This window comes from Petaurus breviceps, unplaced genomic scaffold (genome assembly GCF_028583685.1).
Source record: "Petaurus breviceps papuanus isolate PSGF00001 unplaced genomic scaffold, PetGlider_PUasm1.0 90752, whole genome shotgun sequence".
Lineage (NCBI taxonomy): Eukaryota > Metazoa > Chordata > Mammalia > Diprotodontia > Petauridae > Petaurus > Petaurus breviceps.
The window spans coordinates 8,419,180-8,446,952 of record NW_027187336.1 but is presented as its reverse complement, the minus strand read 5'-3'; the positions used below and the strand labels follow the sequence as shown (position 1 = coordinate 8,446,952).

The following is a 27,773-nucleotide window of genomic DNA, read 5'->3' as shown; positions in this document are numbered from 1 at the left end:
GGATATTGTAGCCAAATTCCAGAGTTCCCAGGCAGGTCAAGGAGAAAATATTGCAAGCAGCCAGAAAGAAACAGTTTGAGTATTGTGGAAACACAATCAAGATAATACAAGATCTAGAATCTTCTACATTAAGAGATTGAAGGGATTGGAATATTATATTCTGGAGGTCAAAGGAGCTATTATTAAAACCAACAATCACCGACCCAGCAAAACTGAGTGTAATACTTCAGGGGGAAATATGTATATTCAATGAAATAGAGGGCTTTCACACATTCTTGATGAAAAGACCAGAGCTGAACACAAAATTTGACTTTCAAATACAAGAATCAGGAGAAGTATGAAAAGATAAACAGGAAAGAGAAATCATAAGGGACTTGTTACAGCTGAATTTTTACCTTCCTACATGGAAAGATGATATTTGTAACTTATGAGACCTTTCTCAGAATTAGGGTAGTTGAAGGGAATATACATACATATATATGTATATATGCATATATACATGCATGTGTGTGCATATATGTATATATAAACAGAGGGTACAAGGTGAGTGGAATAGGAAGGGATAATATCTAAAACTAAAATTAAGGAATGAGAGAGGAATATATTGGGAGAAGAAAGGGAGAGATAGAAGAGGGTAACATAAAAAAGAGTCAGGAAAAGGCTGTTACATTGGAGAGGAAGAGGGAGGACATAAAAGGGAATGAGTCAACTTTACTCTCATCAGATTTGCTTAAGGAGGGAATAACTCAATTGGGTATCTTAGCCTACAGGAAAGTAGGGGGGAAGCAAATAAGAGGGGTGTATGATAGAAGGAAGGGCAGACTGGTGAAAGGGGTAATCAGAATATATGCCATCTGGGGGTGGGTAGTAGGGAAAAGGTGGGGAGAAAATTTGGAACTCAAAAGCTTGTGGAAATGATTGTTGAAAATTAAAAATAAATTAATTTATAAAGAAAAAAGGATGTCATGAAAAATTCTGAAGAAAAGGGGGAAGATATTTTATAGGAAATTACTTTCATGGTATCTATTGCCACTTTCCCTTAAGTTGCTAATACCTTCTCCCAACAAACTATTTTGTAGCTATTTTAAACACATATATTTTTTTTAAATTTTATGGATATTAGTTTTTTTTCCCTAATGGAATATAACCCACTTGAGGATAGTCTCTTTCTTTCTTTCTCTTCCTTCCTTCCTTCCTTCCTTCCTTCCTTTCTTTCTTTCCTTCCTTTTTTCCTTCCTGCCTTCCTTAACTGTTTATTCTTGCATACTTTGTTAATACTCTCTATTTTTCTGTCCATGAGATAGCAAGGATGAATATCTGCCCTATGTGTTTTTGTGATATCATGATGGTTAGTTGGGAAAATAGATGTAAAGATGCCAAGGAAGAAAAAAAAAAGAAATAAGATGGAGATAGGAATTAGTTCTTTTCAGGTATCACATATGCAACTCAACATGTCAGTCTGTATGGATTCTTCATTTGTGTATGTATTCATGAGACACTCACTAAGTGCCTATTATATGCACAAGCACTGTGCTTCAGGATATATAAAAAAAGAAATGAAACATAGTCCCTGCTTTTAATGACTAGGAGGGTAAAAAAGTAGGAAACAATGTCTCCTCCTTCTTTGGTAGACTCCTAAAGCTTAAAGGGCTCTGTGCTCATCCCAAGTCAAATGCTCATTCAGGGTTGACTGTCCGGCCTGATTTATAGCTTAATGATAATGCATTAGGTGGGGGTGGGGGGGAGGGGTTTCTTAAGCCAGCACCCTTGCTGTCTGAGCTATCTCTCTCTTATGTTAAGCCACTTGGACTATAAATTTCTTGGAGTGAAGGACACAATCCATGCATAGAAATATGAAGGGAAAATTGCTGAATATATTTGAAATATTGGATAGCTTTTAATGTACTGTATGAGATATGACATATTGAGTGTCTGTGTAAATTAAAAAGCCTTTCTTTGAAGGGACTGGTGGTTTTGTATGAATAACAAGGAAATGCACATGGTAACCAGTTTTCTTGCATTGTGTCAGGTGTTTTAAAGTTCACTGTCATAACTCTGTTCCCCTTGACCTTTCTCTGTGATACCTTCCAGATATTTGAGTTGCTAGTTGAGTTCTAACTGGACATCTGACCTATAAACCCTCATTCCTTCTCCCTTTAGTGCTAGATAAATGTCTTCTACAGATCTTTTCCTCTTCTAAGACTGTCTGTTCCTTAACTGCACAACAATTCACTCTTGAATGAAAATTGGTCTTCTTTCTTATGCTTGAGGATGCTTCATTCCCATTTGGACAGATTTAGATTTTTTTTATCTTGATGCTTGAAAATCAAGTTCATTATCATTTTGATCCATGATAATAATTGCTTTTGTGTATGACTGTTGATAACTGGGAAACCAGTATGCATCATCACTTAGTCATTTTTCAGTTCTATGAAGCTAATGACTCTAAAGCTAATGGAAAATGGTCACCTTTGGTTTTATAAAGTAAAATGCATATAATCTAGACCCATGAGTCAGTCTTATCTGTTCCATAAAAAATTAGCTGATTTAATAGCACAGTGGCTTAGACTCCATGCCAATATTCACACACTTCCATACACCCCTTTCAAACCACTGTATTTACAAGCACTTAATGTATAAAATAGCACTATTTGCTTTTTTAAAAACAGCTTGTTACCTAGGACTATCTTGATTCTTCCTGAAAATGACATTTTTAAAAGTACAATAATTTTATGACAGCTTCATAAAATACAGAATTGAGTTTTTCTTTTCTTTGTGTCTTTACATTTTTTGTCTAATGTGTTTTTTCTAGAAAAAAAATATTTCCTTTAGCAAATAACATTTGTCTCATGTACCATACATACAAAAACCTTTTCAGTTTAGTGTGCTCTTTAATTAATACATTTCAGCATAAGAAAGAAATGATTACATGGAAATGCATTGTGGGCATTATTTTGCAAATAAGTATCCAGCTGTGCTTCTCACTTTCTGTAAGGAGTCCAACCTGTGAGTAGTTTCTTCAGAGGTTCAAAAGACAGTTTTGAAGATATTAAAGGGCTAACTAGCATCATGGTAGAGGTTCACAACAGAACAATTGTCTGATTAATTGCAGGAGTATGAACTTAGTCACTGTCCAAAACTTTTTCTTCCATAGAAGTTACCTGGATAATTGTTTTAATGTATTCTAGCTTCAGTTGGACATAACTCATTGAACTGTATTCATCAGGTTCTGAGCCAGAGCCCAGTGTTATCTCACCTGTAAGGTACTGCCAGCACCTGAATTAAAGAAAGAAATAGAGGTGCGGCCAGGTGGCTCAGCAAGTAAGAGCATGGGCCCCAGTGTCAGGATGACCTGGGGATCGAATCCAGGCTCAGATACTTAGCACCACACCCAGAAATAACTGGCCCTGTAACATTGAGCAAGTTACTTAACCCCAATTGCTTAAAAATAAATAAATAAATAAAAGAAAGTAAAAGTAGGCCCAATTTCAGGAACCATTAAACTGGATGGACATTTGAAGACTCAATAAAGTATTTTTTCAATGAGAAAGACCCAATCTTTAAATGAAAAGTAGCCCAGCATAAATAGCATGAAATTTGATGTGAACAAATTACATTTTTAAGGAAATAAAAAAACACCAAGTGTAGAAATTCCAAGTGAAGAATTCTTATGGCCAAAAATAATATATGTTTCCTATTGGACCACAAATTCAATATGCTATTTCTACAAAGGCAAGGATGATTCCTAGAGAAGATTAGCATGATGGAGTCACCTAGAAATAATAGTTTTGGCCCTGTCTGTTTCACAAGGTAATCCTTGGGACCAGATATGATCATATGAAAATATTTTGAAGACTATAAAGTCAAGAACAGAATGTGCAACCACAAATTTAAAGATGATGTAGTTATGGTGCAAAACATTTGTTGAATAATTGTGTTTAATTTCTTAAAAACCATCTGTTTAACTCCTACTATGAACTTGTCGCACATTAAACATTTCTTAATAAATCCTTGCTGACTGATTGACTGGGTACTGTGTTATGTTTGTTACATCAAAACTAAGGATACAAGGTCAAAAAAAAATGAAGCATTCCCACCCTCAAGAAGCTTACATACTCCTAGAACCCTGGTATCTACCACTACAGAATTAGATTTTAAATGTATAATGTGACTTTGCCCAATGCACTGAACATCCCTGGGCATTAAATTATATCATCTCAGTGGAACCAAAGGCAACATGGTAGAGTAGAGGGAACATTCCAGTCAAACTTTTGCAACATCCCCCTGAAACTACTTTTAAAAAACATATCACATTGTGTTCTGGAGAAGTATAGCCAACAAAAGGTCAGAGAGGAGCATTTTTTTCCAGACCAAGAAAACTTAAGAGGACAGAAGGAGACATCTTTGCCATGGGGGTAGGGGCAGACTAATAGCACAATGAAAGCAACACCAGCTGTCCAAGCTTTGAAGGCTACATTGACAGCAGATACATTAATAACAACAATAGTTTCAAGAGATCTCATCATTAAGGAGATTGGAGTACTTGTCAGAAAGACATTACAGGGGAACCTTAGGAGGGCACTGGGTATAAAGCCAGGTGCTACTTAGCAACTCCATTGCCCATTACACAGTTCCAGGTTTGAGTTCCAGACTGATGCAGAGACCCTGATTGCAGAGAGGCAACAGGGGCCCTACTTCCAAATAGTAGTTCCAGGTTGGAGAGAGGACAATAGCTCTTATGATTCTCTACCCCCTAGGAGAACAGAGCCCAACTTTAACATAAGGTTACCAGTTAAGGAATAGAATAGAAAACTGAACAAACAATAAAAAGGAACTTGACAATGAAAAGCTACTGTGATTATAGGAAAGCTTAAAAGTGGCAAAAGAAATACAAAACCTCAATGAAGGAAATGATTTCTTAAAAATTACAGTTGAGGTAAGTAGAAACTAATGACTCCGTGAGACATCAAGAAACAATGAAAGAATGTCAAAAGTATGGGGGGGGAACAGAAGAAAATGTGAAATACCTCATTAGAAAAACAACTGTTCTGGAAAACAGATTAAGGGAAGAGAATGTAAGAATCATTGCACTACTCAGAAGCTCTGATCAAAGAAAGAGCCTAGACTTTATATTTCAAAAAATTATAAAGGGAGATTCCTCGAATGTTTTAGAATGAGAGGACAAAATTAAAATTGAAAGAATCCACTGATGACTTCCTAAAAGAGAACCCAAAATGAAAACTCCTAGGAATATCATAGCCAAATTCTGAAGTTCCCAGCTCAAGGAGAAAACGCTAAAAGAAGACAGAAACTATTCACATATCTTGGAGCCACAATTTGGATCACAAAAAATTTAGCAGTTGCCACTATAAGGGATCAGAGAGCTTGTTACAACCACAAATAACCTACCCAACAAAACTGAGTATCAACTTTCCAGGAAAAAAATAGATTACCTCTACAATTGAGTGTCATGTGGTATAATGAAAGGATCTCTAGAATTAGAGTAAAGAAAGCTGGATTTTTATCTCATTTAGTTCATATATAAAATAAAGGAATTGAACTAAATGACCTTCAAGGTTCACTCACTTCTACCATCATGACCTTTGACACCAATGACATTATAATTGTATCTTTATCCTGATCTGTTCTAATGTGCTTTTGGAGTTTCATTGATATAAAGGTGCATTAAGTTAATAGTGATTCATATCTGGCCTATTAAAATTATTTACAGCCCAAACAAAAATTGCTCCTAATATAATCACTTCATTAAAACATCTCCAACTAGAGGGAATATGGGAAAACTGGAACAGTAATACCCTATTGGTGGAGTTGTGAAGTGATCCAACCATTTTAGAGAGCAATTTGGCACTATACTCAAAAGACTCTAAAACTGTACATACCCTTGTAATGGTAATGGAATTTAAATATCCCCTTGGATTGGCTTGGTTTTTGGGGTAAGTGTTAAAACCCAGAGCTTGTGAATCCCACTTGTGGGATGGACTTGTTGACACGAAGAGAGGGGGCCGAACTGGGAGAAGCTGATGCCATGGATTTAGAGAGAGGCCCAAGCAGAGAGAGGCTAGAAGAACTTCTGGAAGCCAGCATCTGGAGGCTGCTGCTACTGCTGGAGAGAGAGAGAAATGAGAACTGAAGATTGACCTGGGAAGAAGCGTGACTGTGCTGTTGGTATTTGTTCTGTCTGTTTTTATGTTACTTTGCCAGATTCATTTGCTGGTAAAGGACAGTGCTGTTGTTGCAGAGGTCCTGGAACTTTGCTGTTGTTTCAGAAACCCTAAAGGAGGATTTTCTTGTTGAATGTGTACAGAAATTTTGAAGGATGGGCTTGCTCATGTTTTCAGGGGTCCTGAGACTGTTCTGCAGGCAGAAAGTGAGTTGATGATGACACTGCCAATGTGTATTGTAGGCTTTGTTAAGCTTTGTCTTCCCAAGAACAGAGATTGCTGAGAACTTGCCTTGGGTCAAGATGAAGAAAAGACCTCTCCTTGGGTATTGAATGCTGTGGATATAACCTTGTTGTGGCTTAATGGTGGATGGTCTTTGTGCTCTCCACTACCCCTTTGAGAAGGTGCTAGATGGTAAGGGATGGTATTATAATTCAGTTGTTATCCAGGGGTAGAAAACTTTTGACTTTTATACTTTGTGACTGACCAGATGAATGTACTTTGTTTATCATTGGAAACTAATTTCCAGTTGAATAGAGAGAAGACTTCCTGATTGACTAAGTGAATGTACTGCCCAGTGGTGGAATGCTTGGACCTTAGTACTTTGTGATGGAGTTGAGAACTTACTTATTAAATGACTGAGTTACCTTGTATTTTGATTTTGATTTTCTGTGAATGTTTGCTTTAATCTGTCACTGAATAAATGGAGTTTGCTATGCTCATAATCAGAACCTGGAAGTTGCTTATGCTTAGGGCTACAACCCTTTGGTCCAATAATACTACTGTTTGGTTTATAACCCAAAGATAGATGGATGGATAGATAGATAGATATAGAGACAGACAGAGATACGTGTATACATATATGCATATATAAAAGGAAAAGGATCTACTTGTACAAAAATATTTATAGAAACTCTTTTTGTGGTGGCTAAGAATTAGAAATTAAAGGAATGCCCATCAGTTGTGGAATGGCTAAATAAGCTCTAATATATCATTGTAATAGAATATTACTATGCTATAAGAAATGACAAGCAGGATTATTTCAGAAAAACCTGGAAAGACTTGCCTAAACTGATGCAAAGTGACATGCATAGAACTGGGAGAACTTTGTGCAGAGTAACAGCAATACTGTTCCATGAAGAACCGTGAATGATTTAGCTCTTCTCAGCAATACAGTGATCTAAGCCAATGCCAAAGGACTAATGATGAAACATGCTGTCTACCTCCAGAGAAAGAACTAATATTGTTTGAATTAAATTAATTAAATATTTTTAATTAAAAATAATTAAAACATGCTTTGTTACTTTCATTCTTCTTTTATTCAAGTCTTCTTGTACAAAATGACTAATAAGGAAATGTTTTACACAATTGCACATGTATAACTTATATCTTATTGTTTCCTGTCTTAGGGAGGGAGGCGGGGATAGAATTTGGAACTCAAAGCTTGAAAAGTGTTAACAATTATTTTAGCATATAATTGGGGGGAATATATATACACATACATATGTATGTGTCTATGTGTCTCTGTGTGTTAAAAAAAATCTCCAACCTATACATCTGTCATCTCATCCGAATTAATCTGAAAGTTAAGATATTTTATATTCTTTTATTCAGTAATCAAGTGTGAATTGTACTTTAATTCTCTTTCCTTTCTAATCTTATGTCTTTTTTTTTTTTTTTTTGCTTTTTGGAGGGCAATTGGGGCTAAGTAACTTGCCTAAGATTACATGGCTAGTTTTTTTGTGGGTGTTAAGTGTCTGTGGCCCAAACTGAACTTGGGTTCTCCTGACTCCAGGGCCAGCGCTTTACTCACTGCCACCTAGCTGCCCCTTAATCTACATTGTAAAAAGTCCCTTCTAATCTTTCAAACATCTTCCCCCAAACAAAGAAACATAGAGGGGGATCACAGAGATGGAGAAATGAGATGAAGTAGAGAAGTAAGTTACTTTATGAGTTACTTTATGTGTGTTACAGATTATTTCTTTCCAAACTGGGTTAAGGCAATACTGTTCAATGAAAGGAATCAGATGATTTGAGTTCAAATACTATCTCTTACAATTACTATTTACGTGACCTTGGACAATTTACTTGACCTCCTATGTCATTTGTTTCCTTCTTTGTAAAATTAGGGCAACATTGGGTTCCTCCACCTTCTTATGGCTTATTTTCCCAAAATGAATGGATTGGAGTTGATAGGCTCTGAGTTAGTTTTTATCTCTAACTCTACATTTCATTTTTTGATGCTTACTAATTTCCTAAAGTTAACCTCGGTTCCAGCACTATCTCCTGAAATTCAGAAATATGATTTCTAACAATTTGTTTATTCTAGTAGAGTTTCAGAACAACCAAAACAGTGAGTATACATCAAGATTATTTTTATTTCCATTTTTCATTGGTCAGTCTCTTAGTAAAGGACATTGCCCACTTTTTAGGGCTTCACAGTCAAAGAGAGTTGAAAGAAGCTCCTAAGGCAAACTCTGAAAATGATGAAAGGATTGAGAAATGGAACATAGGAGGAAAGGTTAATTAAAGAAATTGCAGTTTGTTTAGCCTGCAAAAAGGAAGCCTGAGGATAGAGAAAATACATGGTTTTCTTTTTGTTTTTTGTTTTTTTTTTTAATCTAAGTAGATTGCTGCTATGGAAAACTTTAAAATCTAAGAATCATCTTCAAATTCTATTGAGGGAAAAACCAGGGTAAATAGCTTCCATTGCAGTCAGGAGATTGAGGAAAGATAGTAAATCATATTCATCATCAGTCTACATAATTTCTTACCTGGTTGATCTTTGAGAAAAAGACGAACCCATTTCTCTGAAATATGTAATGACGGGGTGGCCAGCTGGCGCAGTGATTAATAGCACCAGTCCCAGAGTCGGGATGACCTGGGATCGAATCTGGGCTCAGATACTTAACACCACACCCAGAAATAACTGGCTGTGTAAACTTGAGCAAGTTACTTAACCCCAATTGCTTTAAAAAAATAAAAATAATAAAAAATATGTTATGAGAAGCCATACCTAGAAATTAACTAACAGTCACAGTATCTGGAGTTCCTTTCCAACTTCTACAAAGACAGATCTGCTTCTTATGTGGGAAGAAAATCAAGGGCAAAAATATTCCCTCTGCTTGGGATACACGGGATACTTTTTCTTCCTTGTAAAGTACAATTATTCCTAGAACCAAGAAAATTTAAAAAAACCTAATGGGTCTTCTTAAGTTATGTGTTTAGTAGCACCCAAAGTCTCAGGACCCAGACCAAACAAATTGTTGTTTGTCTGAGTAAGTGTTTCCAGTCTGCTTCTTGGGCTTTATGAGATTTAAATGGAATTTAATAAAAGAATCAAACTATAATGCATACAGCAAGAATAGTTTTTCTTTTTACACATTTAACCCACACAGGGAAGGCTTAGGGCTCTAAAGAAAACACCCAGATATAAGAGTATGAGGGATCAGAAACAAAGAGGGAAGAGAGGGGTTGGGGCAAAGGATACACCAGAGTGGGCAGTTGTCAATCCTAGGTATGATAGTTATCAAGATGTATACAAGAAGAAAGAGGGTTGGCAACAGTCCTTAGAGGCACTGCCTCCTCCAAGTTCTCCATAACTACTGTTAGGCTTTTTAGTTTGTGTTTTTAGGTTTAGTTGTTTTCATACATTGACAACACACATAGACATTGGAAGTCATAAATTTAATGGAGGTAGCATGTTCTCTCAGGTTTACCTGCTTAATTACCTATATCTGATATCATAGACAGATGACAGACAGGTGAGGAAATCAAACAGGTAGTTCAAGTATGTGATATGGAAGTTTCTAGAAAATGGCAGAGGATGTTTGACAAGATGATCCCAGGTGTCTAGGAAGCAAGGTGAGCCTGTCACAAGTGAACCTTAGATTTCTCAGAAAAGAGCTTAAGCTGGGGTGGCTAGGTGGCGCAGTGAGTAGAGCGCTGGCCCTGGAGCCAGGAAGACCTGAGTTCGGATTTGGCCTCAGACACTTAACACACACAAAAAAACTAGCCGTGTAACCTTGGACAAGTTACTTAACCCCAATTGCCCTCCAAAAAGCCAAAAAAAAAAGATAAAGAAAAGACCTTAAGCTCTGGATTTGGGGGTGGGGGGTTCATAGCAGATAAATAAATATAAACTTGAATAGTTTATGGCCTAGTAATTTATACTGCTATGGTTAAATCTAAGTATAAATCACTCTTAAAAAAAAACATAGATCACAGAAGTATGCAAACAAGCTTACTTTAGGAGGTTATATAATCCAGCTCACTGCCTTCATGTAAAACTATGTATGTATAGAGTGTTCAAGGAGTACTAGCACTTTGGGGCTAAACCAGGGTAAGGGTAATCAAACAGGCCTCAAAGCTATCAGTGAATTAGGGAGATATGTACCCCAAGCATAAGAAGACTTCCCCTGACAGAATGGATAAAAGAGAACAATGTGTTCCAAAAGCCATGAAGACAAGTGAAAGAGGTGCTGTGGACCACTTAGACATCAAAAACACCCTGGTTATCCCTTGCATTCCAGGACATTACCAGTCATCTTGATTTTTGTATAACCGCTAGACTTTGATGACTCTGGAAGAGAGACTGAGGTTGATGACTTTGTGCAACTCTGCCTCACTTAAATCCAATTCATGTACAAGTCAAGATATCACCTGTGATGTCATTGTCTTCTTCAAAAATGAAGGACAAACAACAGAACTATATGTGTAACTGGTTTTTTTTTTATGATTCTCACATAAAAAGAGTAGGAAAATAAAGAACAAAAAACCCTCATAATGTGAAATTTTTACATGAAGAACAAACAAATGTAGTTTCATCTTTATGAGTTAACACAAATTATATTATGTACATTCCAAAACAATGCCCTCCAATTAATAACTAGTTTTTTAAGTGTATAAAGTGATGCAATGCATGTATTTTTCCCTCTCCTCATGCCAATTGAATCTCTGCTTGACATATCAAGACTCAACAGTCACTCTTATATAACATCAGTAACTATGAATGTTTAGGAATCATACAAGCAAAGCCAACCAAAGTTATAGAGAGGAAAGAAAATGAGGGAGGTGTTGTTATTCATATAAACATTTTTACATCCAAACTTCTGGGGCCAAATTTTTGTATTTTCATTTAGGGCTTATAAACATCTATTCAAAAACACAGATTGGGAAGATAAAAACAACACTAGCTATTTCTGCACTGGTAACTTGAGGAATACTATTCATAATTTGGGGCATAAATCTCAGAGGAAATCACAAAGTATAGCTGGATGAGTTTATATGTGGATGGACAAATGGTTGTTGGGATGACAGCTAGCAATGATCAGATAGGTGACCAGTGGTAGATGCTAGTGTCATAATTTCCCCATCCACCTGGGCATATCTTCAACAACCCAGTGAAAATTTTATACACAGAAAAAAAATTGAGGCATACTGCTCCAAATTATGGGAGATGATGGAGATAATACATTGTGTGTATGTGTGCAATACATCTGGGGAACTGAAAGAAGTACATTCATAATCAGTAATTAATCATTCAACAAATACTGTATTACTACAATATGTGAGGCAATATATAGCATAGCTTTTTATTAAGTTCTCTATTTCACATATGTTTCTCTAACTATACTATAAGCTTTTTTTTTTTTTATCAATCGGGGTTAAGTAACTTGCTCAAGGTTACACGGCCAGTTATTTCTGGGTGTGGTGCTGAGTGTCTGAGCCTGGGATTCAATCTCCAGGTCATCCCAACACTGGAGCCGGTGCTCTTACTCGCTGTGCTACCTGGCCACCCCTATACTATAAGCTTTTGAGATCAGAACCTGGTTCTTAATATTCTTTGTCCCCCACAGCACTTAACAGACTGATAAACAGAGTAGCTTCATAATAATACTAGTAGTTAGAAAGAAAAGACCATTTCTTTAGGAAGACAACACTTCCTTTTATTATTTAAGAGTCAGACCACTCCAGAGAATGAACGCTTGTCCTCTCTGAGCCTCTACAATAAAATCAGGTTGGACTATAATTGTCTTTTGTGATAGATTTAGTGGTTCCAGTAATCATTATCTGGGTGTAAGTGGCCAGTAAGACCAATGTGAGATTAACAGTCATTCCTAGATTGCACATATGGAAATAATTTCCTATTATTTCCAATTCCTATTATATCCAGAAATAAATTCCTGGACTACTTAAAAACCAAGATAAAATAAAAAGCCTAGACATCATATTTCAAGAAATTATAAAGGAAAATTGCCCCAATATCCTAGATCCAGAGAGTTAAATAGAAATTGAAAGAAATCACCAATTATCTTCTGAAACAGATCTCTAAATGAAAACTCCTAGGAATACTATAGCCAAATTACAGAGTTCCCAGATCATGGAGAAAATACTTCAAGCAGCCAGAAAGAAACAATTAAAATATCTTGGAGATACAGTCACGATCACACAAGATTTGTCAGCTGCTACATTACGTTAAAGGAATGGAGGGCTTAGAATATGATAGTCCAGAAGGCAAAGGAGCTAGGATTAGAACCAGCAAAAGTGAGCTCAATAAATCCTCTAAGTATTTTCAGTAGGTGAATCATGCTAACCTGAAGGCATAGATCCTTGGATAATAGTGAGAATTTATTTTGTGTGAGTGGTCTAGAATTCAGCACTTCTTAAACTTTGGGTCTCAACCCCATAAGGAGTCACGAAAAATTTGGCACTCGTAAAAGGTTACTGAACATACAATGACCACAATTACTTAAAAATCAAGTTTGTAATGAATCTGGGGTGTCTCTGGTAGTGCTTGCTCATGTTGCATTGTGCAACTTCACTGCAGTCTTGGTTCTGAACACAAAACATGCTCACTTTGCAAGCCCATGCCCTCAAGCCACACAATGCTGATGAACCACCAAAATTGGGAAAAGGGATCATGAGTGGAAAAAGTTTAAGAAGCCCTGGTCTAGATTGCCAAGGACTCTCCCATCACTCCAACTGTGTCATTCTGGTTCCATGGTGTCCCATAGTAAGGACTTCTCAAAATCACTTACATTCCTTAGAAAATAAAACCTATCATACTCTGTCCTCTGTGGTGATCTACTTCCAAGAACTTGGTATTCCTATTTTGCTGACATGAACTATGTTTATTTGTTTTTTTTTTCCTCATGAAATCTTCCATTTGCATCAAGTTTGTAGCACAACCCCTCTTCCAATAAGGTAATTCTTCAGTTAAAACCTGCTTCTCTCTGGTAGGGTGATTACTCCATGGACATAGTCTCCATACTACCATCTATTGGTGTGGTAATCTATTTGTCCTCTGCTTACAACAATATTCATTGGTCTAGCATTTCCTCCACTATCTGGATCACCCATGATTCTCCCTGATCACTTGATTTATAAGTATGGAAGAGTCTTGGAATTCCCTTTCTGATCTCATCAGTGTCTACCACTCTTTCAACAGAGTTCACAGCTTTGGTAACAATGTTTCAGATCAAGGATTTCTTCCCCTAGAGCATTGTACCTTTTAAAAACTCAATTGCTGTTAAACGCTAGAGGCTTACCTAAAAACAAGGCCTGTATATGTTATTCAAGTAGTAATAACATAGGACAGCATAGAAGTCTTTATTATTATGTATTACACACAACTACTTTCAGAGGAATGTTGGTATAATGTTGTTTATTTTGGAGTGTGATTTATTATATAACTATTTTAATTCCATTCAATTTGACAACAATTTATCAACTATTTCTTATATGTCAGGCATTGGGCTGGGCGCTGGGGATTCAAAACAAAAACAAAAATGCAATAGACCACATGTTCAAGGAATGTATGCTCTACGTGGAGGTATCAACATGTACACAAATAAGTGTGTGTGTGTGTGTGTGTATTCAAAAGAAAAGGAAAAATGCTAACTATGGCAGAGGGAGAAACACTTAACTAGCTGAGTGATCCTGAATAAGTCACTTAACCTCTAGCTACCTCAGTTTCCTCATCTGTAAAAAAGAGACAATCATAGCATCTACCTCTCAGGGTTTTTGTGGGTACCAAATGAGATAACATGTGGATTTTGCAAAGTAATATATAAATGATGTTTTGTTATTATTCTTATGTTATTTATATCTAGAAAAGTCTAAAGTAGTATATTGCACTTGGACTAAGGCCTGAAGAGAGTTAAGGTTTCCAAGAGGCATAGGTGGACATAGAAAACATTCTAGGTTCAGGGGGCAGCTTAGACAGAGGGTAGAATATCTTACATGGAGTGACGCAAGTAGATCGGTTAGGTTGGAATCTAAAACACTTGAGAAGTAATGTGAAACTGCTTGAGAAAGATAGGTTGGAACTAGGTTGTGAAAAATTTTATGTGTCAAAGGATTTTGCATTTAGGCAGTAAGGGGCAACTGAAGTTTAATGAACAAGGAAGTGACTTATCAGACCTTTGCATTTTCTAGCCCATCCAGTACCCTGTCCTCAGGCTTTTATATGGACTATGAGGATAGCATTATAATGTATGTTGGTGTATTGTCACATCTACAATGAGGTAATGGATAGAGCATTAGACCTGGATACAGGAAAACCTGATTTCAAATCCTACTTCAGTCACTTAAAAGCTTTGTGACCCTGGAGAAGTGATGGAGCTTTTGTTGGCCTCAGTTTCCTTATCAACAAAATGGGAAATGAGAAAATATTTATAAAAATGATTTGAAAAAGCTAAAATTTATATTATGAATTGTTATTAACTGCTGTGATACATAACAAGAATTTATATCCTTTTCCTCTAAAATATTCTTTGATAAGAAAGAGTTAGTGCAGGAGGTGGAGCCAAGATGGCAGAGTAGAAGCAGGACCTCCCCGCTGCTCCAGCTTCCACCTTCCCCAATCCATGTAAAAAGGGGACTCTAAACAAACTTTGGAGCTGCAGAACCCACAAAATGACACAGAGAAGCTAACCTCCCGCTGAGCACAGCCTGGAAGGCCAGCAGGAATCAGCCAGGGCAACACTCTGGGAGCGGAGCCTAGCCCCACACCAAGGTTTTAGCTTGGGGGGAGGAGGGGTCGGAGGGATTCCAGATCAGCAGCAGCTGTGGCCCTTTCCAGATTTATCAACACATAGATGCGAAGGACAAAGTGAGAGATAAGTACAGGCTGAAATTTGGGACCCAGTAACTGGGAGTGCCGCTGAGACACTGCACAGCCAGCCAGCGCCATGTGGCAGCTTCAACTCCTGGCCTGCAGAGTGTAGGGGGACCAAGCACCAGTCTGAGGGTTAATTGCTTTTGCTTTAACCTGCTTGGATCTGGATTGAAGTCTAGGGTGGAGGTCCTGGGGTGTGTGTCCAGCTTGCCAGAGCATTTGGAGACCTCAGAGAGGGCACCCAACTAATACCTCCCGGCAGCTGAGAAAACTCCAGCGTTTGGGACGAAAGCTCCCACATCTGGTGGCAGAGTCCTACTGTGGCAAAAAGCCCAGGGGTCAAGTGACTGAGGGGTGACATGACCAGGCAAAGGAAACAAAACACACAGAAGATTCCAACATTAGACTCCTATTTTGGGGAGAAAAAGGAGCAAAGCATGGAACAGGAGGAAGACAGTGAAGTCAGAACTCCTGCACCAAAAGCTTCAAAGGAAAATACAAGCTGGTTACAGGCCACAGAGGACCATAAGAAGCAAATAACAGAAGTGGAGGAAAAATTGGGAAGAGAAATGAGAACGATGTGAGAAAATTACGAAATGAGAGTCAACAGCCTGACTGAGGAAAATCACACCTTAAAAAATAGACTAACTCAAATGGCAAAAGAAGCTCAAAAAGGAAATGATGAGAAGAATGCCTTAAAAAGCAGAATTTGCCAGATGGAAAAAGAATCTCAAAACTCAATGAGGAGAATCATTGCTTCAGAATTAGACTGGAGCAAATGGAAGTTAATGACTTTATGAGAAATCAAGATGCTGTTAAACAGATCCAAACAAATGAAAGAATAGAAGGCAATGTGAAATTACTCATGGGAAAAACCACTGACCTGGAAAATAGATCCAGGAGAGATAATTTAAAAATTATTGGACTACCAGAAAGCCATGATCAAAGTAAGAACCTAGAAATCATCCTCCAGGAAGTTCTCAAAGAAAACTGCCCTGATGTTTCAGAACCAGAGGGCAAAATAGAGGTTGAAAGAATCCACCAATCACCTCCTGAAAAAGATCCCAAAAAGAAAACTCCTAGGAATATTATAGCCATGTTTGGGAATGCCCAGATTAAGGAGAGAATATTACAAGCAGCCAGGAAGAAACAATTTGAATATTGTGGAAACACAATCAGGATATGCCAGGATCTGGCAGCTTCTACAATGAGGGATCAAAGGGCTTGGAATATGATATTCCAAAGGTCAAAGGAGCTGGGATTAAAACCAAGAGTCACCTACCCAGCAAAACTGAGTATCATGTTTCAGGGCAAAATATGGTCATTCAGTGGAATAGAGGACTTTCAAGCATTCTTGCTGAAAAAAACAGAATTGAATAGAAAATTTGACATTCAGATAGAAGAAGCAAGAGAAGCATGAGAAGGTAAACAGGGAAAAGAAATCATAAGGAACTTATCAAAGTTGAACTATTAACATTCCTACATGGAAAAACAATAATTGTAACTTATAAAACTTTTCTCAGTAGTTGAAGGGAATAGAAATATATGTGTGCGTGTCTATCTATCTATCTATCTATATATGTATGTATGTGTGTGTCTATATATATATATATATCTATATATATGTGTATGTGTCTATATATGTCTATATATATATGAGGGTAGGTGGGCATATGAATACATATGTGAATATGTGTATACATGTTTACAGGTATACATAGAGGGCACAGGACCAATTTAACAGGAAGGGATGATACTTAAAAGGTGAAATTATGAGGTGAGAGAGGAATATAATGAGAGGAGATGGGGAGAGACAGAATGGGGTAAACTATCTCATACAGAAGAGGCAAGGGAAAATGGTTACAATGGAGGTGAAGAATAGGAAGGCAAAAGGGAATGGGTCAACCTTATTCCCATTGAATTTGGCTTGAGGAGGCAATGAAATACACACTAAATAGGGTATCTCACCCTCCAGGAGAGTAGGGAGGGAAGGGGATGAGAAGGGGGAGATGGAAGGGAGGGAAGGCTGGGGGGGAGGGAAGTTGGAAGCACCCACTTTTGAAAAGGGATGGGATCAAAGTAGAGAATAGAACAAGTGGGAGGTGGGATAGGAGGGAGGGAAATATAGTCAGTCTTTTACAACATATCTACTATGTTATTGTTTTGCATTAGCCACACATGTCCAACCTATACTGAACTGCTTATCTTCCCAATAAGGGTGGGCGTCAAGGGAGGAAGGGAATGAATCTGGAATTCAAAGTTTTAAAATCAAATATTTAAATATATATATATATATATATACTATTATTAATACTATTTTCATGTAATTGGGAAATAAGATATACAGGCACTGGGGCATAGAGATCCACTGGAAAATTCAAAAGGGGTATGGGAGAAAATATGGGAGAGAGCAGATTGGAGGAGGAGATATCCTGTGGGACTGCTGTTTTGGGGCGGTGGGTAGGGGAAAAACGGGGAGAAAATTTGTAACTCAAAATCTGGTGGAAATGAATGATGTCCATCAGAAGTTAATAAAGCATTTGAAAAATGAAAACAAAAGAGTCAGCACACAAAAATATTAATTTTTCACTTGGTACGGAGTTTATCATTCTTGAACAGTCTACCTAGAATCCCTTTCTTCACCTAGTCTATGTTTGCTGTTAGATCCTTTATTTTAGATACAATTAGACAAACAATCCAGAAGTAAGCTGTAGTGCCTTCGGGGAGCTCCCTCAATTGTAATTGATGATGATCCTATAAAAGGAAGCTCAGTATGTGGCTCCTTTCTGGGTGTTTCTGTATTTACAGTGTATACTACTCTATTAGATTAAAATTTTCATGTTCAAATGACATTGAGTCATGAGGCCCCTGGCCAAGCCTCCAGTGAATTTTTTCTGATGATGGAATTCTGATGGAAAATATTCTGATGGAATGTTTTCAGATAGTGCCCAAAATTGGCTAGATGGCTAGATAATTAGGGATAATTTTTATGATCTTGAATCAAAATTACTTGTTAGCTGAAATCATAAGACCCTTGGTAGATTATCTGAACCAAGGCATACAGGAACCTGTGTCATTATAATCCTCAGGTATATTATTATTCAGGTGACACAATGGATAGAATGTCAGGCCTAACATCAGAAAGACTGATTTCAAATCTGGCCTCAGACCCTACCTACCTGTGTGGCCCTGGGTAAATAACTTATCTCAGTTTTATCTCAGTTTCCTCATCTGCAAAGTATGCTAGTGAAGTAAATGGCAAACCACTCCAATGTCTTAACTAAGAAAACCTCAAATAGGGTCACAAAGAGTTGGATATAGGAATATTATTAAAGCATTTACAGTGTGGAAGAAACCAGTTTTTACATAGTGTAGCATGGTCCAAATTGAAGAAGGCAGTCATAGAAAATGTAATTTAAGAAATTTTTTGGTTGTAGTCCTTCATGCTTAAAGGGGCCAAAATAACATTACTATATCAGGGTTGAGGTACAGTGTGGCTAATCAGACTAATACAAGCTTAAAGAATCTACCACAGGTCAGATAAAAATTGTTCCCATAAACATTTGGAGTGGAGATATCTCTAAATTTGTGCATCTCCCATTTCTTTTGAGCTACTGCAATTGGATTTGCTCACAGAGCACAGTACCTTCTGTGATGTGCATACACCATTCTGGGTGGTACTGCTGCAGTGTCTCCCATGACTCACAATTGATACCAAAGTTCTTGCTGCTTTTGAAATCTGTGAGTTCAAGAAATAGTTATCAAGGACCTGCTATGTACAGTATACAGTGTGAGGAGTCAGGAGTTAAAATCAATGTGTGTCTTATCTTCAGAAAGGTTACAATCAACGGGGGGGGGGGGGGGGGGGGGGGGAGCGGACATGATTATGACGTGTCTGGCACATAGGTGCTTAATAAATGTTAGTTGACTGACATATTTACAAATAAGTATGTTATATGGTGGATAGAGTATGATACAGATAGAGGAGAAATACTCTAGGAAGATTTGAGAAGGAAGAGAATATTTTAATATTCAGTAAAGTAGAAAATAAATATTTCCTCGTTTGTAGGGCCATCGTCAATTTGCTTTTTTTCTTTCTATGTTAACCTTATAAGTAGCTATGGTTTCCACACATTATGAAGCATTTCTCCCTCTACCTTTCCTGCTATGACATTTATATCCTTCCTTAATTTTCCTTTGTGATTGTTTATATCGTGTATGTGTTCTGTCCATTTATTTTCAAAATAACTGGCCTTCAATAGCATTAAGATTCATAATAATACATAGCACCTGTTCTTGTTTCAAGTCTAAATGAATGATTTACTTTGGACAGTTAATGAAAAATAGGCATCTCTTCATTGATTTCTCAGCTACAGCTTTACCATTCTTTGCCCTCAATTTATTATTATTAATTTTATTCCCTTGGAGTACCAGGTAGGTAGTTCAGGTGTTGGAAGTTTATTTGACCAAACTGATCCACAGAGCAGAGGAATTAAAAAACTGCTTAGTCTGTATTTTGCTTCCCTCTTTAAAGAAGTAAATAAAAGAAAAATACATTGGTTTTAAAAACTAATTCCTGTCTAATGAAGGGGGAAGAGATATTTTAATACCTCACAAAACCTGAATTATCATTAACACCATAAGAAAACAATTAAATAGCCACCAAAACAGAGACATTTTCCCTGCCACTGTTGTAACTATGACATCTCTGTGTTGTTTCCTCATTCTCTACTCACTAAAAGAATTAGTAACATAATGGGGGAGGGTATGATGGAAGTGCCTTGCTGTTGGTCACAAGTAGTGTGAAACTGATACTATAGCTTGTATCCCTATGTAAAGGGGACAGACTCTGGAACATATTTTCTCTAATGAAGGAAAACAAAAAGAATAATAAATAATTACTGTCTCCCTGAAGCATCTGTGAAAAGAATAAGAACAGCCATCACTATTTTCCCTCATTAGAAGGTGTGTGCCCCAAAGCCTATGCTTTTTAGATAAACTAGAATTTTTATCATTATCAGTGTTCCTAAATAATAATAATAATAATAATAATAACAGTTACAATGGCAATAATGATAATCAAAGAATTCTATTTCCCTAATGACCCAACCAAAAGATAACAGGATAATTTTTACCACTTACACAAAGAGAGGAGTAAAACCACTTACACAGAGGAGTGGGAAATAAAAGTATTGGTTAATTTTGTTTATGCCTGGGAGATATTAGTCAATGTTCTGTCTCTCTCTTCCTTATTAGATTATACTGGTTTCAAATTTTTGAAAATTCAAATAATTGGTTAGTAAGTGTTTATTCAGTGTTTACTATTATTTATAAAAAATCTATAAACATTTAAGCACCTACTATGTGCAAAAGACTATGCTAGGAACTGTAAGAGACATACATGATTTATTAGACAGTATCTCTACTTTCAAAGGACTTAGAAAGTAATTGACTGAGACAAGACTAACCCACATGAAATTATTAGCACACAATTCTGAGTATCTAACCAATGTTTAAAGTGCATAAGCCTGACTAGGCATGCTAGGGAGTTTAGAGGCAAAAGATAAATGAAACCTGACATAGTTGAGGAAGGTTTCATAGAATTAAATGGGATTTGAGCTGAAATTTGAAGATTTGAATGAGGATAAACAGGATATTTAGATTAGAGGAGCACCATGAAGACATACATGACAGTAATATGTTCTGCATAGTAGGGAGATCAACCCAACTAAAATATGAGGAGCATATTAGAATAAATATGGGCAGACAGATTGGAATTAGGTTATGGTGGATTTAAAAAGCCAAGGATGTCACAGGAAAAAGGCAACTTTGAAAGGATTTTGAGCAGAAAAGCTTTCCCTGTAAAATAACTTACCTTAACCCAGGGCATAACACAACAGAGGTGCTCAGTGAATATTTGTTAAATCAAAGAACAATAACCATCAGAGAAGTTTTACCAAACAAATTAAATGTATAACCAATATTATAAGGGTAATATCTTGATTCCCGAGAAGAATTCTCTAGCACTTTAAAAACCGTTCCTTATACATAACATTATTTCCATATAAACCAAGGCTGGCACTACTTTAGACTAGGGCTTTTGATGCAAATGATAAATACCTTATCTACCATACATTTGATTTGTTTCTATTTTTCTAGGATCTGTGATTTCACCATTATGGATATTTGCTTTACCAATTTTGACCACAACTCCCCCATTCCTTAGTGGTCAGTCTCCCTGAGTTGTGACCAAAGTAATTCATTACCCCATGTCTAAATTTATCTAGGCTGATCCTTGAATAATAATGTTGTCTATTCTGGGGCCTGTACTCAAAGCCTTTACATCTAGATATACCATAGCTCAAATGAATGAATGGAAAAAAAGCATTTATTAAACATTTAGTATATACAAAGCATTGTGCTAAGCATTGGGGATACGAATAGAAAATAAGACAATCCCTACTCTCAATGAGCTCACATTCTAATAGGGGAGAAAGTATATATGAAAGGTTTCACGCATAAGTCAGATGGAAAGGTCACATGGTTCTTAAGGTCCATAGCAAAACATATGCTAATGATCTTTTTTAATGTTGTTTCAATTGATAAAAACATGTCAGATTGATAGTCTCAAAGACATTGGCAACATAACTTTCTTTTTCAGGTCTTTACCAGATGTATCTCTAGATGTAGCACTTTCAGAAACAATTGCCAGACTGTGTCTCCATAAAGGATTGCTTCCCAATGTGATGAATGTGGATATTCTGATGGAAGCATTAAATTTCCAAGGCTTTTTGGTTCAGGGTCCTGAGCTGTCTCAAACACTACTGATATTGTATTCAAGAACCCAAGATCTCTTTCATGTCATAATGAAGTATATGCTTTGGGAGAACATTATTCAATAGAGTCTCTCATAAAACTTGCTTTTTTTTAACATTCAAAAAAGGGACATTTTATACTTTCCTTCCTTTTGGCCAGTTCAAATTACATAGCCTTAGGTGATGTGGTTTTCTGATTATGTTAGTTCGTTTAAGGATTTCAGAACAGTTAGCTGGGAAAAAAAAAAAAAAACTTGTTTTTTTTCTAGATCAATCACCCAGTACCATGTGAGTGCTGGAGACCCCATAGGTAGATAGGTCATCCTATAACTATTTATGAAAAACACACACACACACACACACACAATCACACATATATCTTAAATAACAAAGTTGAATATAAAGAATCACCAATACCTTAACTTAGAAACTATAATTATATCCTTGAGGATTTATCTGTTTCATAAAATGCTAATTTAGAAGTAAATGTTTTAAGACTAGCTTATAGTACTTACCTGTGAAACCCACATTCTCATATTTTCTTTCTTTTCAGCCTGGAATTCCCAGCTATTGTTGGAGTACTGTGTAGATTTTAAAAATCCTATTTAATTAAAGGACTTCTCCTTTTTTTCCCTTTGTTGCCCCATCTTAGTTGCAGGTTAATCCTGAATTCTTAATAAATGCAAATGGGGAAGATAAACTTATAGGGTGAAGATTTCATTAATGTGACCAAGATAATTGTTAATATCTTCATTGTCCCTTTGGACATAGTGGATTATATCAATTAAATTGGTCTTTGGAACAGAATATGTTAACCATAAACGTGATCATTGTATCTTTACCAGTACACTATAGGTACTTTATTTCCCAGGACTTTATGGATTGACAGAGCAGTAAAAATGAGGGGAGTTACGTAAACTGTGTAATGGTGGTAATTATCTGAACAGATCGATTGCAGTGTTTTTGCTATGCGATATTGTCAAGAGAAGCCAGATTCAGGCATCCCATATAAATTCCTGTGTCCAACTTTAATTTCCTTACACATTTTTTTTCTCCAGGCATTTAAAAAGAAACCAATTTGGCCTCACTTTACCATTATATTTTCTTTATGTCTTACCATTGTGTTTTGCACTTCATATATACTAAAACAAGCCAACACCACAGGCACAAAATTTTTCAAACAAAAAAACAAATGACACAAAACACTGACTTCTTGAAATTTGATTTATAGGTCTGTACTATACTACTCTTACCATGCATTGTATATTGATGTTTCTGTGATTTCACAGGGAGGCAATGTGGTACTGTGGAAAAATGACTGATTCTGGAGTAAGACCTGGGCTCAAATATCACCTGTGATGCTTAATACACATGTGACCTTGGGAAGCCATTTAACTCCCTTTCCTCATTAGTATTGTCAGTAATTTGGAATAGGTGGATTTTGGGGTCCCTTCAAGTACTGAATCTATGATCCTCTGTGGATACATCTACCAGTAATGCTGAATATGAACCATTTATATTTCCAAACATCGTATGACTCACATGCAGATGCTCCTATAATCTTCCACAGGAATGTCTTCTGATGAGTGGATCCTTTTCACTGGGTCCATTGACATCGTGCAGATACCAGTGGATAACATAGGGTCCCTCATGATAGAACCATATCTTTTCACACTCTTTTCTTCAAGTATCTTTTGATACTGCTTCTCCTGAAGTCTCTTCTTGGCAATAATTTTAAGTCTACTCATCCCTACTATGAACATCTCCTTTACCCTTTAGGTGACTCACAACTTTAAATCTTCTGAGAGTATGGGACTACATGACTCATAGCCAACATTGTCAAAATAATACTGAAGTTTAAGAAAAATAGCCTTTAGTTTAGGGAGAAGTTTGACTTCTTTAAAGTCATTACACAATTTCCTAAATGCTATTCATCCCTCTCTCTTCCTTATATTCAATCCTGGATTCAGTCTATGGTCCATCCCCAGTGTTTATATGTATCATGTTATTTTTCAACATGTTCAACTCTTCATGACCCCATGGATCACAGCATACCAGTGCTGTCCATGGAGTCTTCTTGATAAAGATGCTAGAGTGTTTTGCCATTTCCTCCCCCACTATATGTATTAGGGTCAGGACAATAAAATATCTTTATCCTCTCTTTTTTCTGTATGGATATTTACACCAAAATCTTTTGTGTGTTTATAGATCATATCTACAGTGTTTAAAAATTTGATTCAGTTAGCACATTTCTTATAAGTAGGAATATCTGGAACACCTTGCCATACATAGATAATCTTACTTGGAATTATTCTCTGCCATGGATATTCTCCATGACTATGACAAATTCCTTGGGTGACCATGTGTCTCCTTGTTTTGTGCCTCACTTAATATTAATAATCAGGTAACTGAGGAAAGTTTTCTGTTTTTAATTCTGTCAACAAATCATCTATGATTTTGACATATAAATTTGGTGACATTTTAATGAGAGCATTTTAGGATGGCATTTTGCTCTAATGATTCAAATACTTGATAGTAAACAACAAATGCAGTTTTGTTGTCATTGATGGAGTAAAAAGTTTATTATTGAAATCTTGACAGATCAGTCCCATTTTTATTTGTTTGATTTGTCTCCTTTCTAATGTATCCTTAAATGGTATTGATATGTGACTTAATTGAATCTCTTGACAGTATTTTTAGAAGTTCCTTTTCCCTCTACTGCAACTGACTTTTCTAAATATGATACTGCTTATCCACCAATCACCTCCATAAGATTTTACAAAGGACTTTACTTTCTAATATGTCTTGCCTTTTACCATTAGCTCTCTCTAATTGGTAAGGAAATTAGGTATTTTTTGACTGAGACAATTGTCTCTCATTACAATAATTAATATACATAAGTCATACTTGCTTAAGCAATTGTTACAATCTGTATCAATGTGTATACATTTATTTCCTATTGTTACACAACAATTTATGTAATGGGTTAGGTGGACTTGTCTCAAATGTATTCCTTCTAATTTGGCATTGATTTTTATCTTTGCTTTAAGAAATCAATGATCTTACTGTACATAGACTAAGATTAGAACATGATTCCCACATTAGTATCCAGTCATTCCTTATCCATTAGAATATCATAAATTTCATTTCTGGTGATGTTATTTAGTGCTCAGTGAGTAGTTCCTTCTGACTCTCTTCATGAAGAAAGCATTTATGAGAAAGGGGTCTGCATAGTCTATAAATCTTTGGCTTAACTCTTATTTCTTTCATTCTAAATCACATCTTTCAGTAGCTTTTTCTTCCATCATTCTCTAATTCATGTTTGTTGTTGCTTTAAAAAAATTACACTGCTCAATAACTATTCTCATTCATTTATGAATTTTTGAAGGAAATGAAAAATACTTTAAAATAGAGTAGGGAGAATGAAGATATTTAAGTATAGATTAAATCCCCTTTTCCTTTGAAACATTTTGGGTCCAAAAAGTGTCCTTTATTTTTCAAGTTCATATTAACATTGTCTGTTTGAATTTAAAAGTATGTTTTGATGCAGTTAGTTACTTGACATTCTTTCCTGTGATTCAAGCTTCAAGTAGTGAACTTTGGCAGGCCTTAATGAAGTGGGCTAGGACATTTCTCATTTTCATGTGTTAGTGAAATAAAATATGAATTGTGATACTTTATGAAAAACAACAACTCTCACTATGATTCATGAATTGATTTTGTACCTGTTCAGAATGCCAACTTGTGTTTTTCTAAATTGTAATATAATGTATTTTTGTGAACAATTTGATAACACTGAAGTCATTCCAGAGTTATTTATAACAATATTTATATCAAATGTGTTGTGTGTATTTTTAAAAGATTATTTTGGATCCTGAGGAGTTACATTTGGTAAATGTATTGAATAAGTTGTCATATAACACAACATTTCATTGATTCATTTTTATTATTTTTGTATCTTACTGCAGGCAGAGAATTCAGCACTAGCTTTGGAAAATGAAAATCAGAGGGAACAGTATGAAAGATGTCTCGATGAGGTAAGGTAGATGGAAAGGTTTCACGATAAGGTATCTGACAATTTAGGATTCCCCCAATCTGGTTTTCCTATTGCTCATGTTTATGAGAGACTAAAGGCTTTTAGCATTATCTCTCTTTAATGTCAGATGGTAAATGTATGGCAATTCAGAAGGACTGCTTTAACAATTTTTCATTTGAGAGGCTATGAATTCCTTTTAGTTGTTGTTTAATATTCCTATCTCACAATGAAAAGTTTGAAGAATATTCTTCATTATATAAAATACAAAGTATCTGATAACTATAATCCTAGCCTCAAAGACTTTAAATCTTAATGTGTGAAAAATAAAACCTGAGAACAAATGCTACGCTGATCCAAAGCAGGTCAGGAAAGTTATGGGTGAATTGTATTGTAGAATGGATAAGATTTGTGTGAGAGAATAGCTGGGAATAAGAGAGAGGGACAAATATGAAATCAAGGTAAAAGCAAGATAAGAGAAATGAGTAAAGAAGAAAAGTGAGGAGGAAAAATTGAGCAGAATGGAAGACAGTCCCCTATGCATGAGAGCACTCAATAAATATTATTTGATGATAATGAAGATATGGAGACAAAGATGTTAGGTGTTTCTGAGAGGTGTACAGAATTGTGACGTCTGTATATTGTTCTCATCTGCTTTTCAAGGATTCTTATCACATCGTGTCAAGTATCACACAGGATAAATTGATGTTGAGCCAAAATAAAAGTGGCTTTGTCATTTTAGGCAAGAATCCATATTTTAACATATAATGAAGATTTTACCTGAGATGATATCTGTGATTTTATCCATGATTTGAAAGGGAATTAACTTTATTAACCAACTATCAAACTTCAGGTAGCTGATGTCAGTAGATGTGCCACAGTCAAAGCATGAGAAAATGAATGCAGAATTCATAAGCTTTAGGAAATCCAATTGGGAATCTGGAATGTACTTTGATTTTTTTCCCAAACATTAGTGGAGGAATATTTGTGGTAAAACAAGCCCACACTATCTTACTGGGTCTGACTCCAGTAACTAATGGCACATTTCTAAAATAGTTGACCAAGGAAAGGGTGTTGTCTTCATTCATGAAAGAAATAGGATGCGATTCACATATTGATCTAGCCCATTATCTTCATCATATTAACACAGTGAGTTAGGCACCTGTACCACAAGCTCCATCTTGATTTTACAGAGACCTAAAACCCCACAATGAGTTTTCAAACTGTTTTCCTTTCTAGAGAGAAGCTATATTGATTAATATTTTCAAACATATTATATTAGCTACTATGGCAGAATTGGAGCCCCAGATGTGTGCCCATCCAGGACCTAAATAAAAATAATTAAAGCAACACTTTCTCCAATGCTTTTAGTCCAAAGAAGCAGATATATGATGAGGAAAGATAACTCAAACTACTTTGAAGCCATCCCTGTAGCCCTGACCCCTATATCCCTGACCAAATGCTCCACTCAAGTTTGGGGTGAGAAAATCAAATGGATCTCCAGATGGTTAAAAGAACTGATCTCTCATGGGTATTTTCAGTGATAGGTATGTCACTCTCATATTCTGCATACAAATTTCAGCTTATTCTGTATTTTAAAGTCAGCTTTTATATGAATCACA

At 36.2% G+C, this 27,773-nt stretch overlaps 1 protein-coding gene across 8 annotated transcripts in view; it reads left to right on the top strand.

Annotated features, from left to right (window-relative positions):
- The window catches only part of NCKAP5 (NCK associated protein 5), a 1,185,533-nt gene that overhangs the window by 932,710 nt on the left and 225,050 nt on the right, over positions 1 to 27,773 (top strand). For all 8 annotated transcript variants that reach the window (XM_069067791.1, XM_069067792.1, XM_069067796.1 and 5 more), the window contains one exon: positions 26,087 to 26,155. In XM_069067791.1, the coding sequence (XP_068923892.1) occupies positions 26,087 to 26,155 (69 nt within the window). The remainder of the gene's footprint in view (positions 1 to 26,086; positions 26,156 to 27,773) is intronic.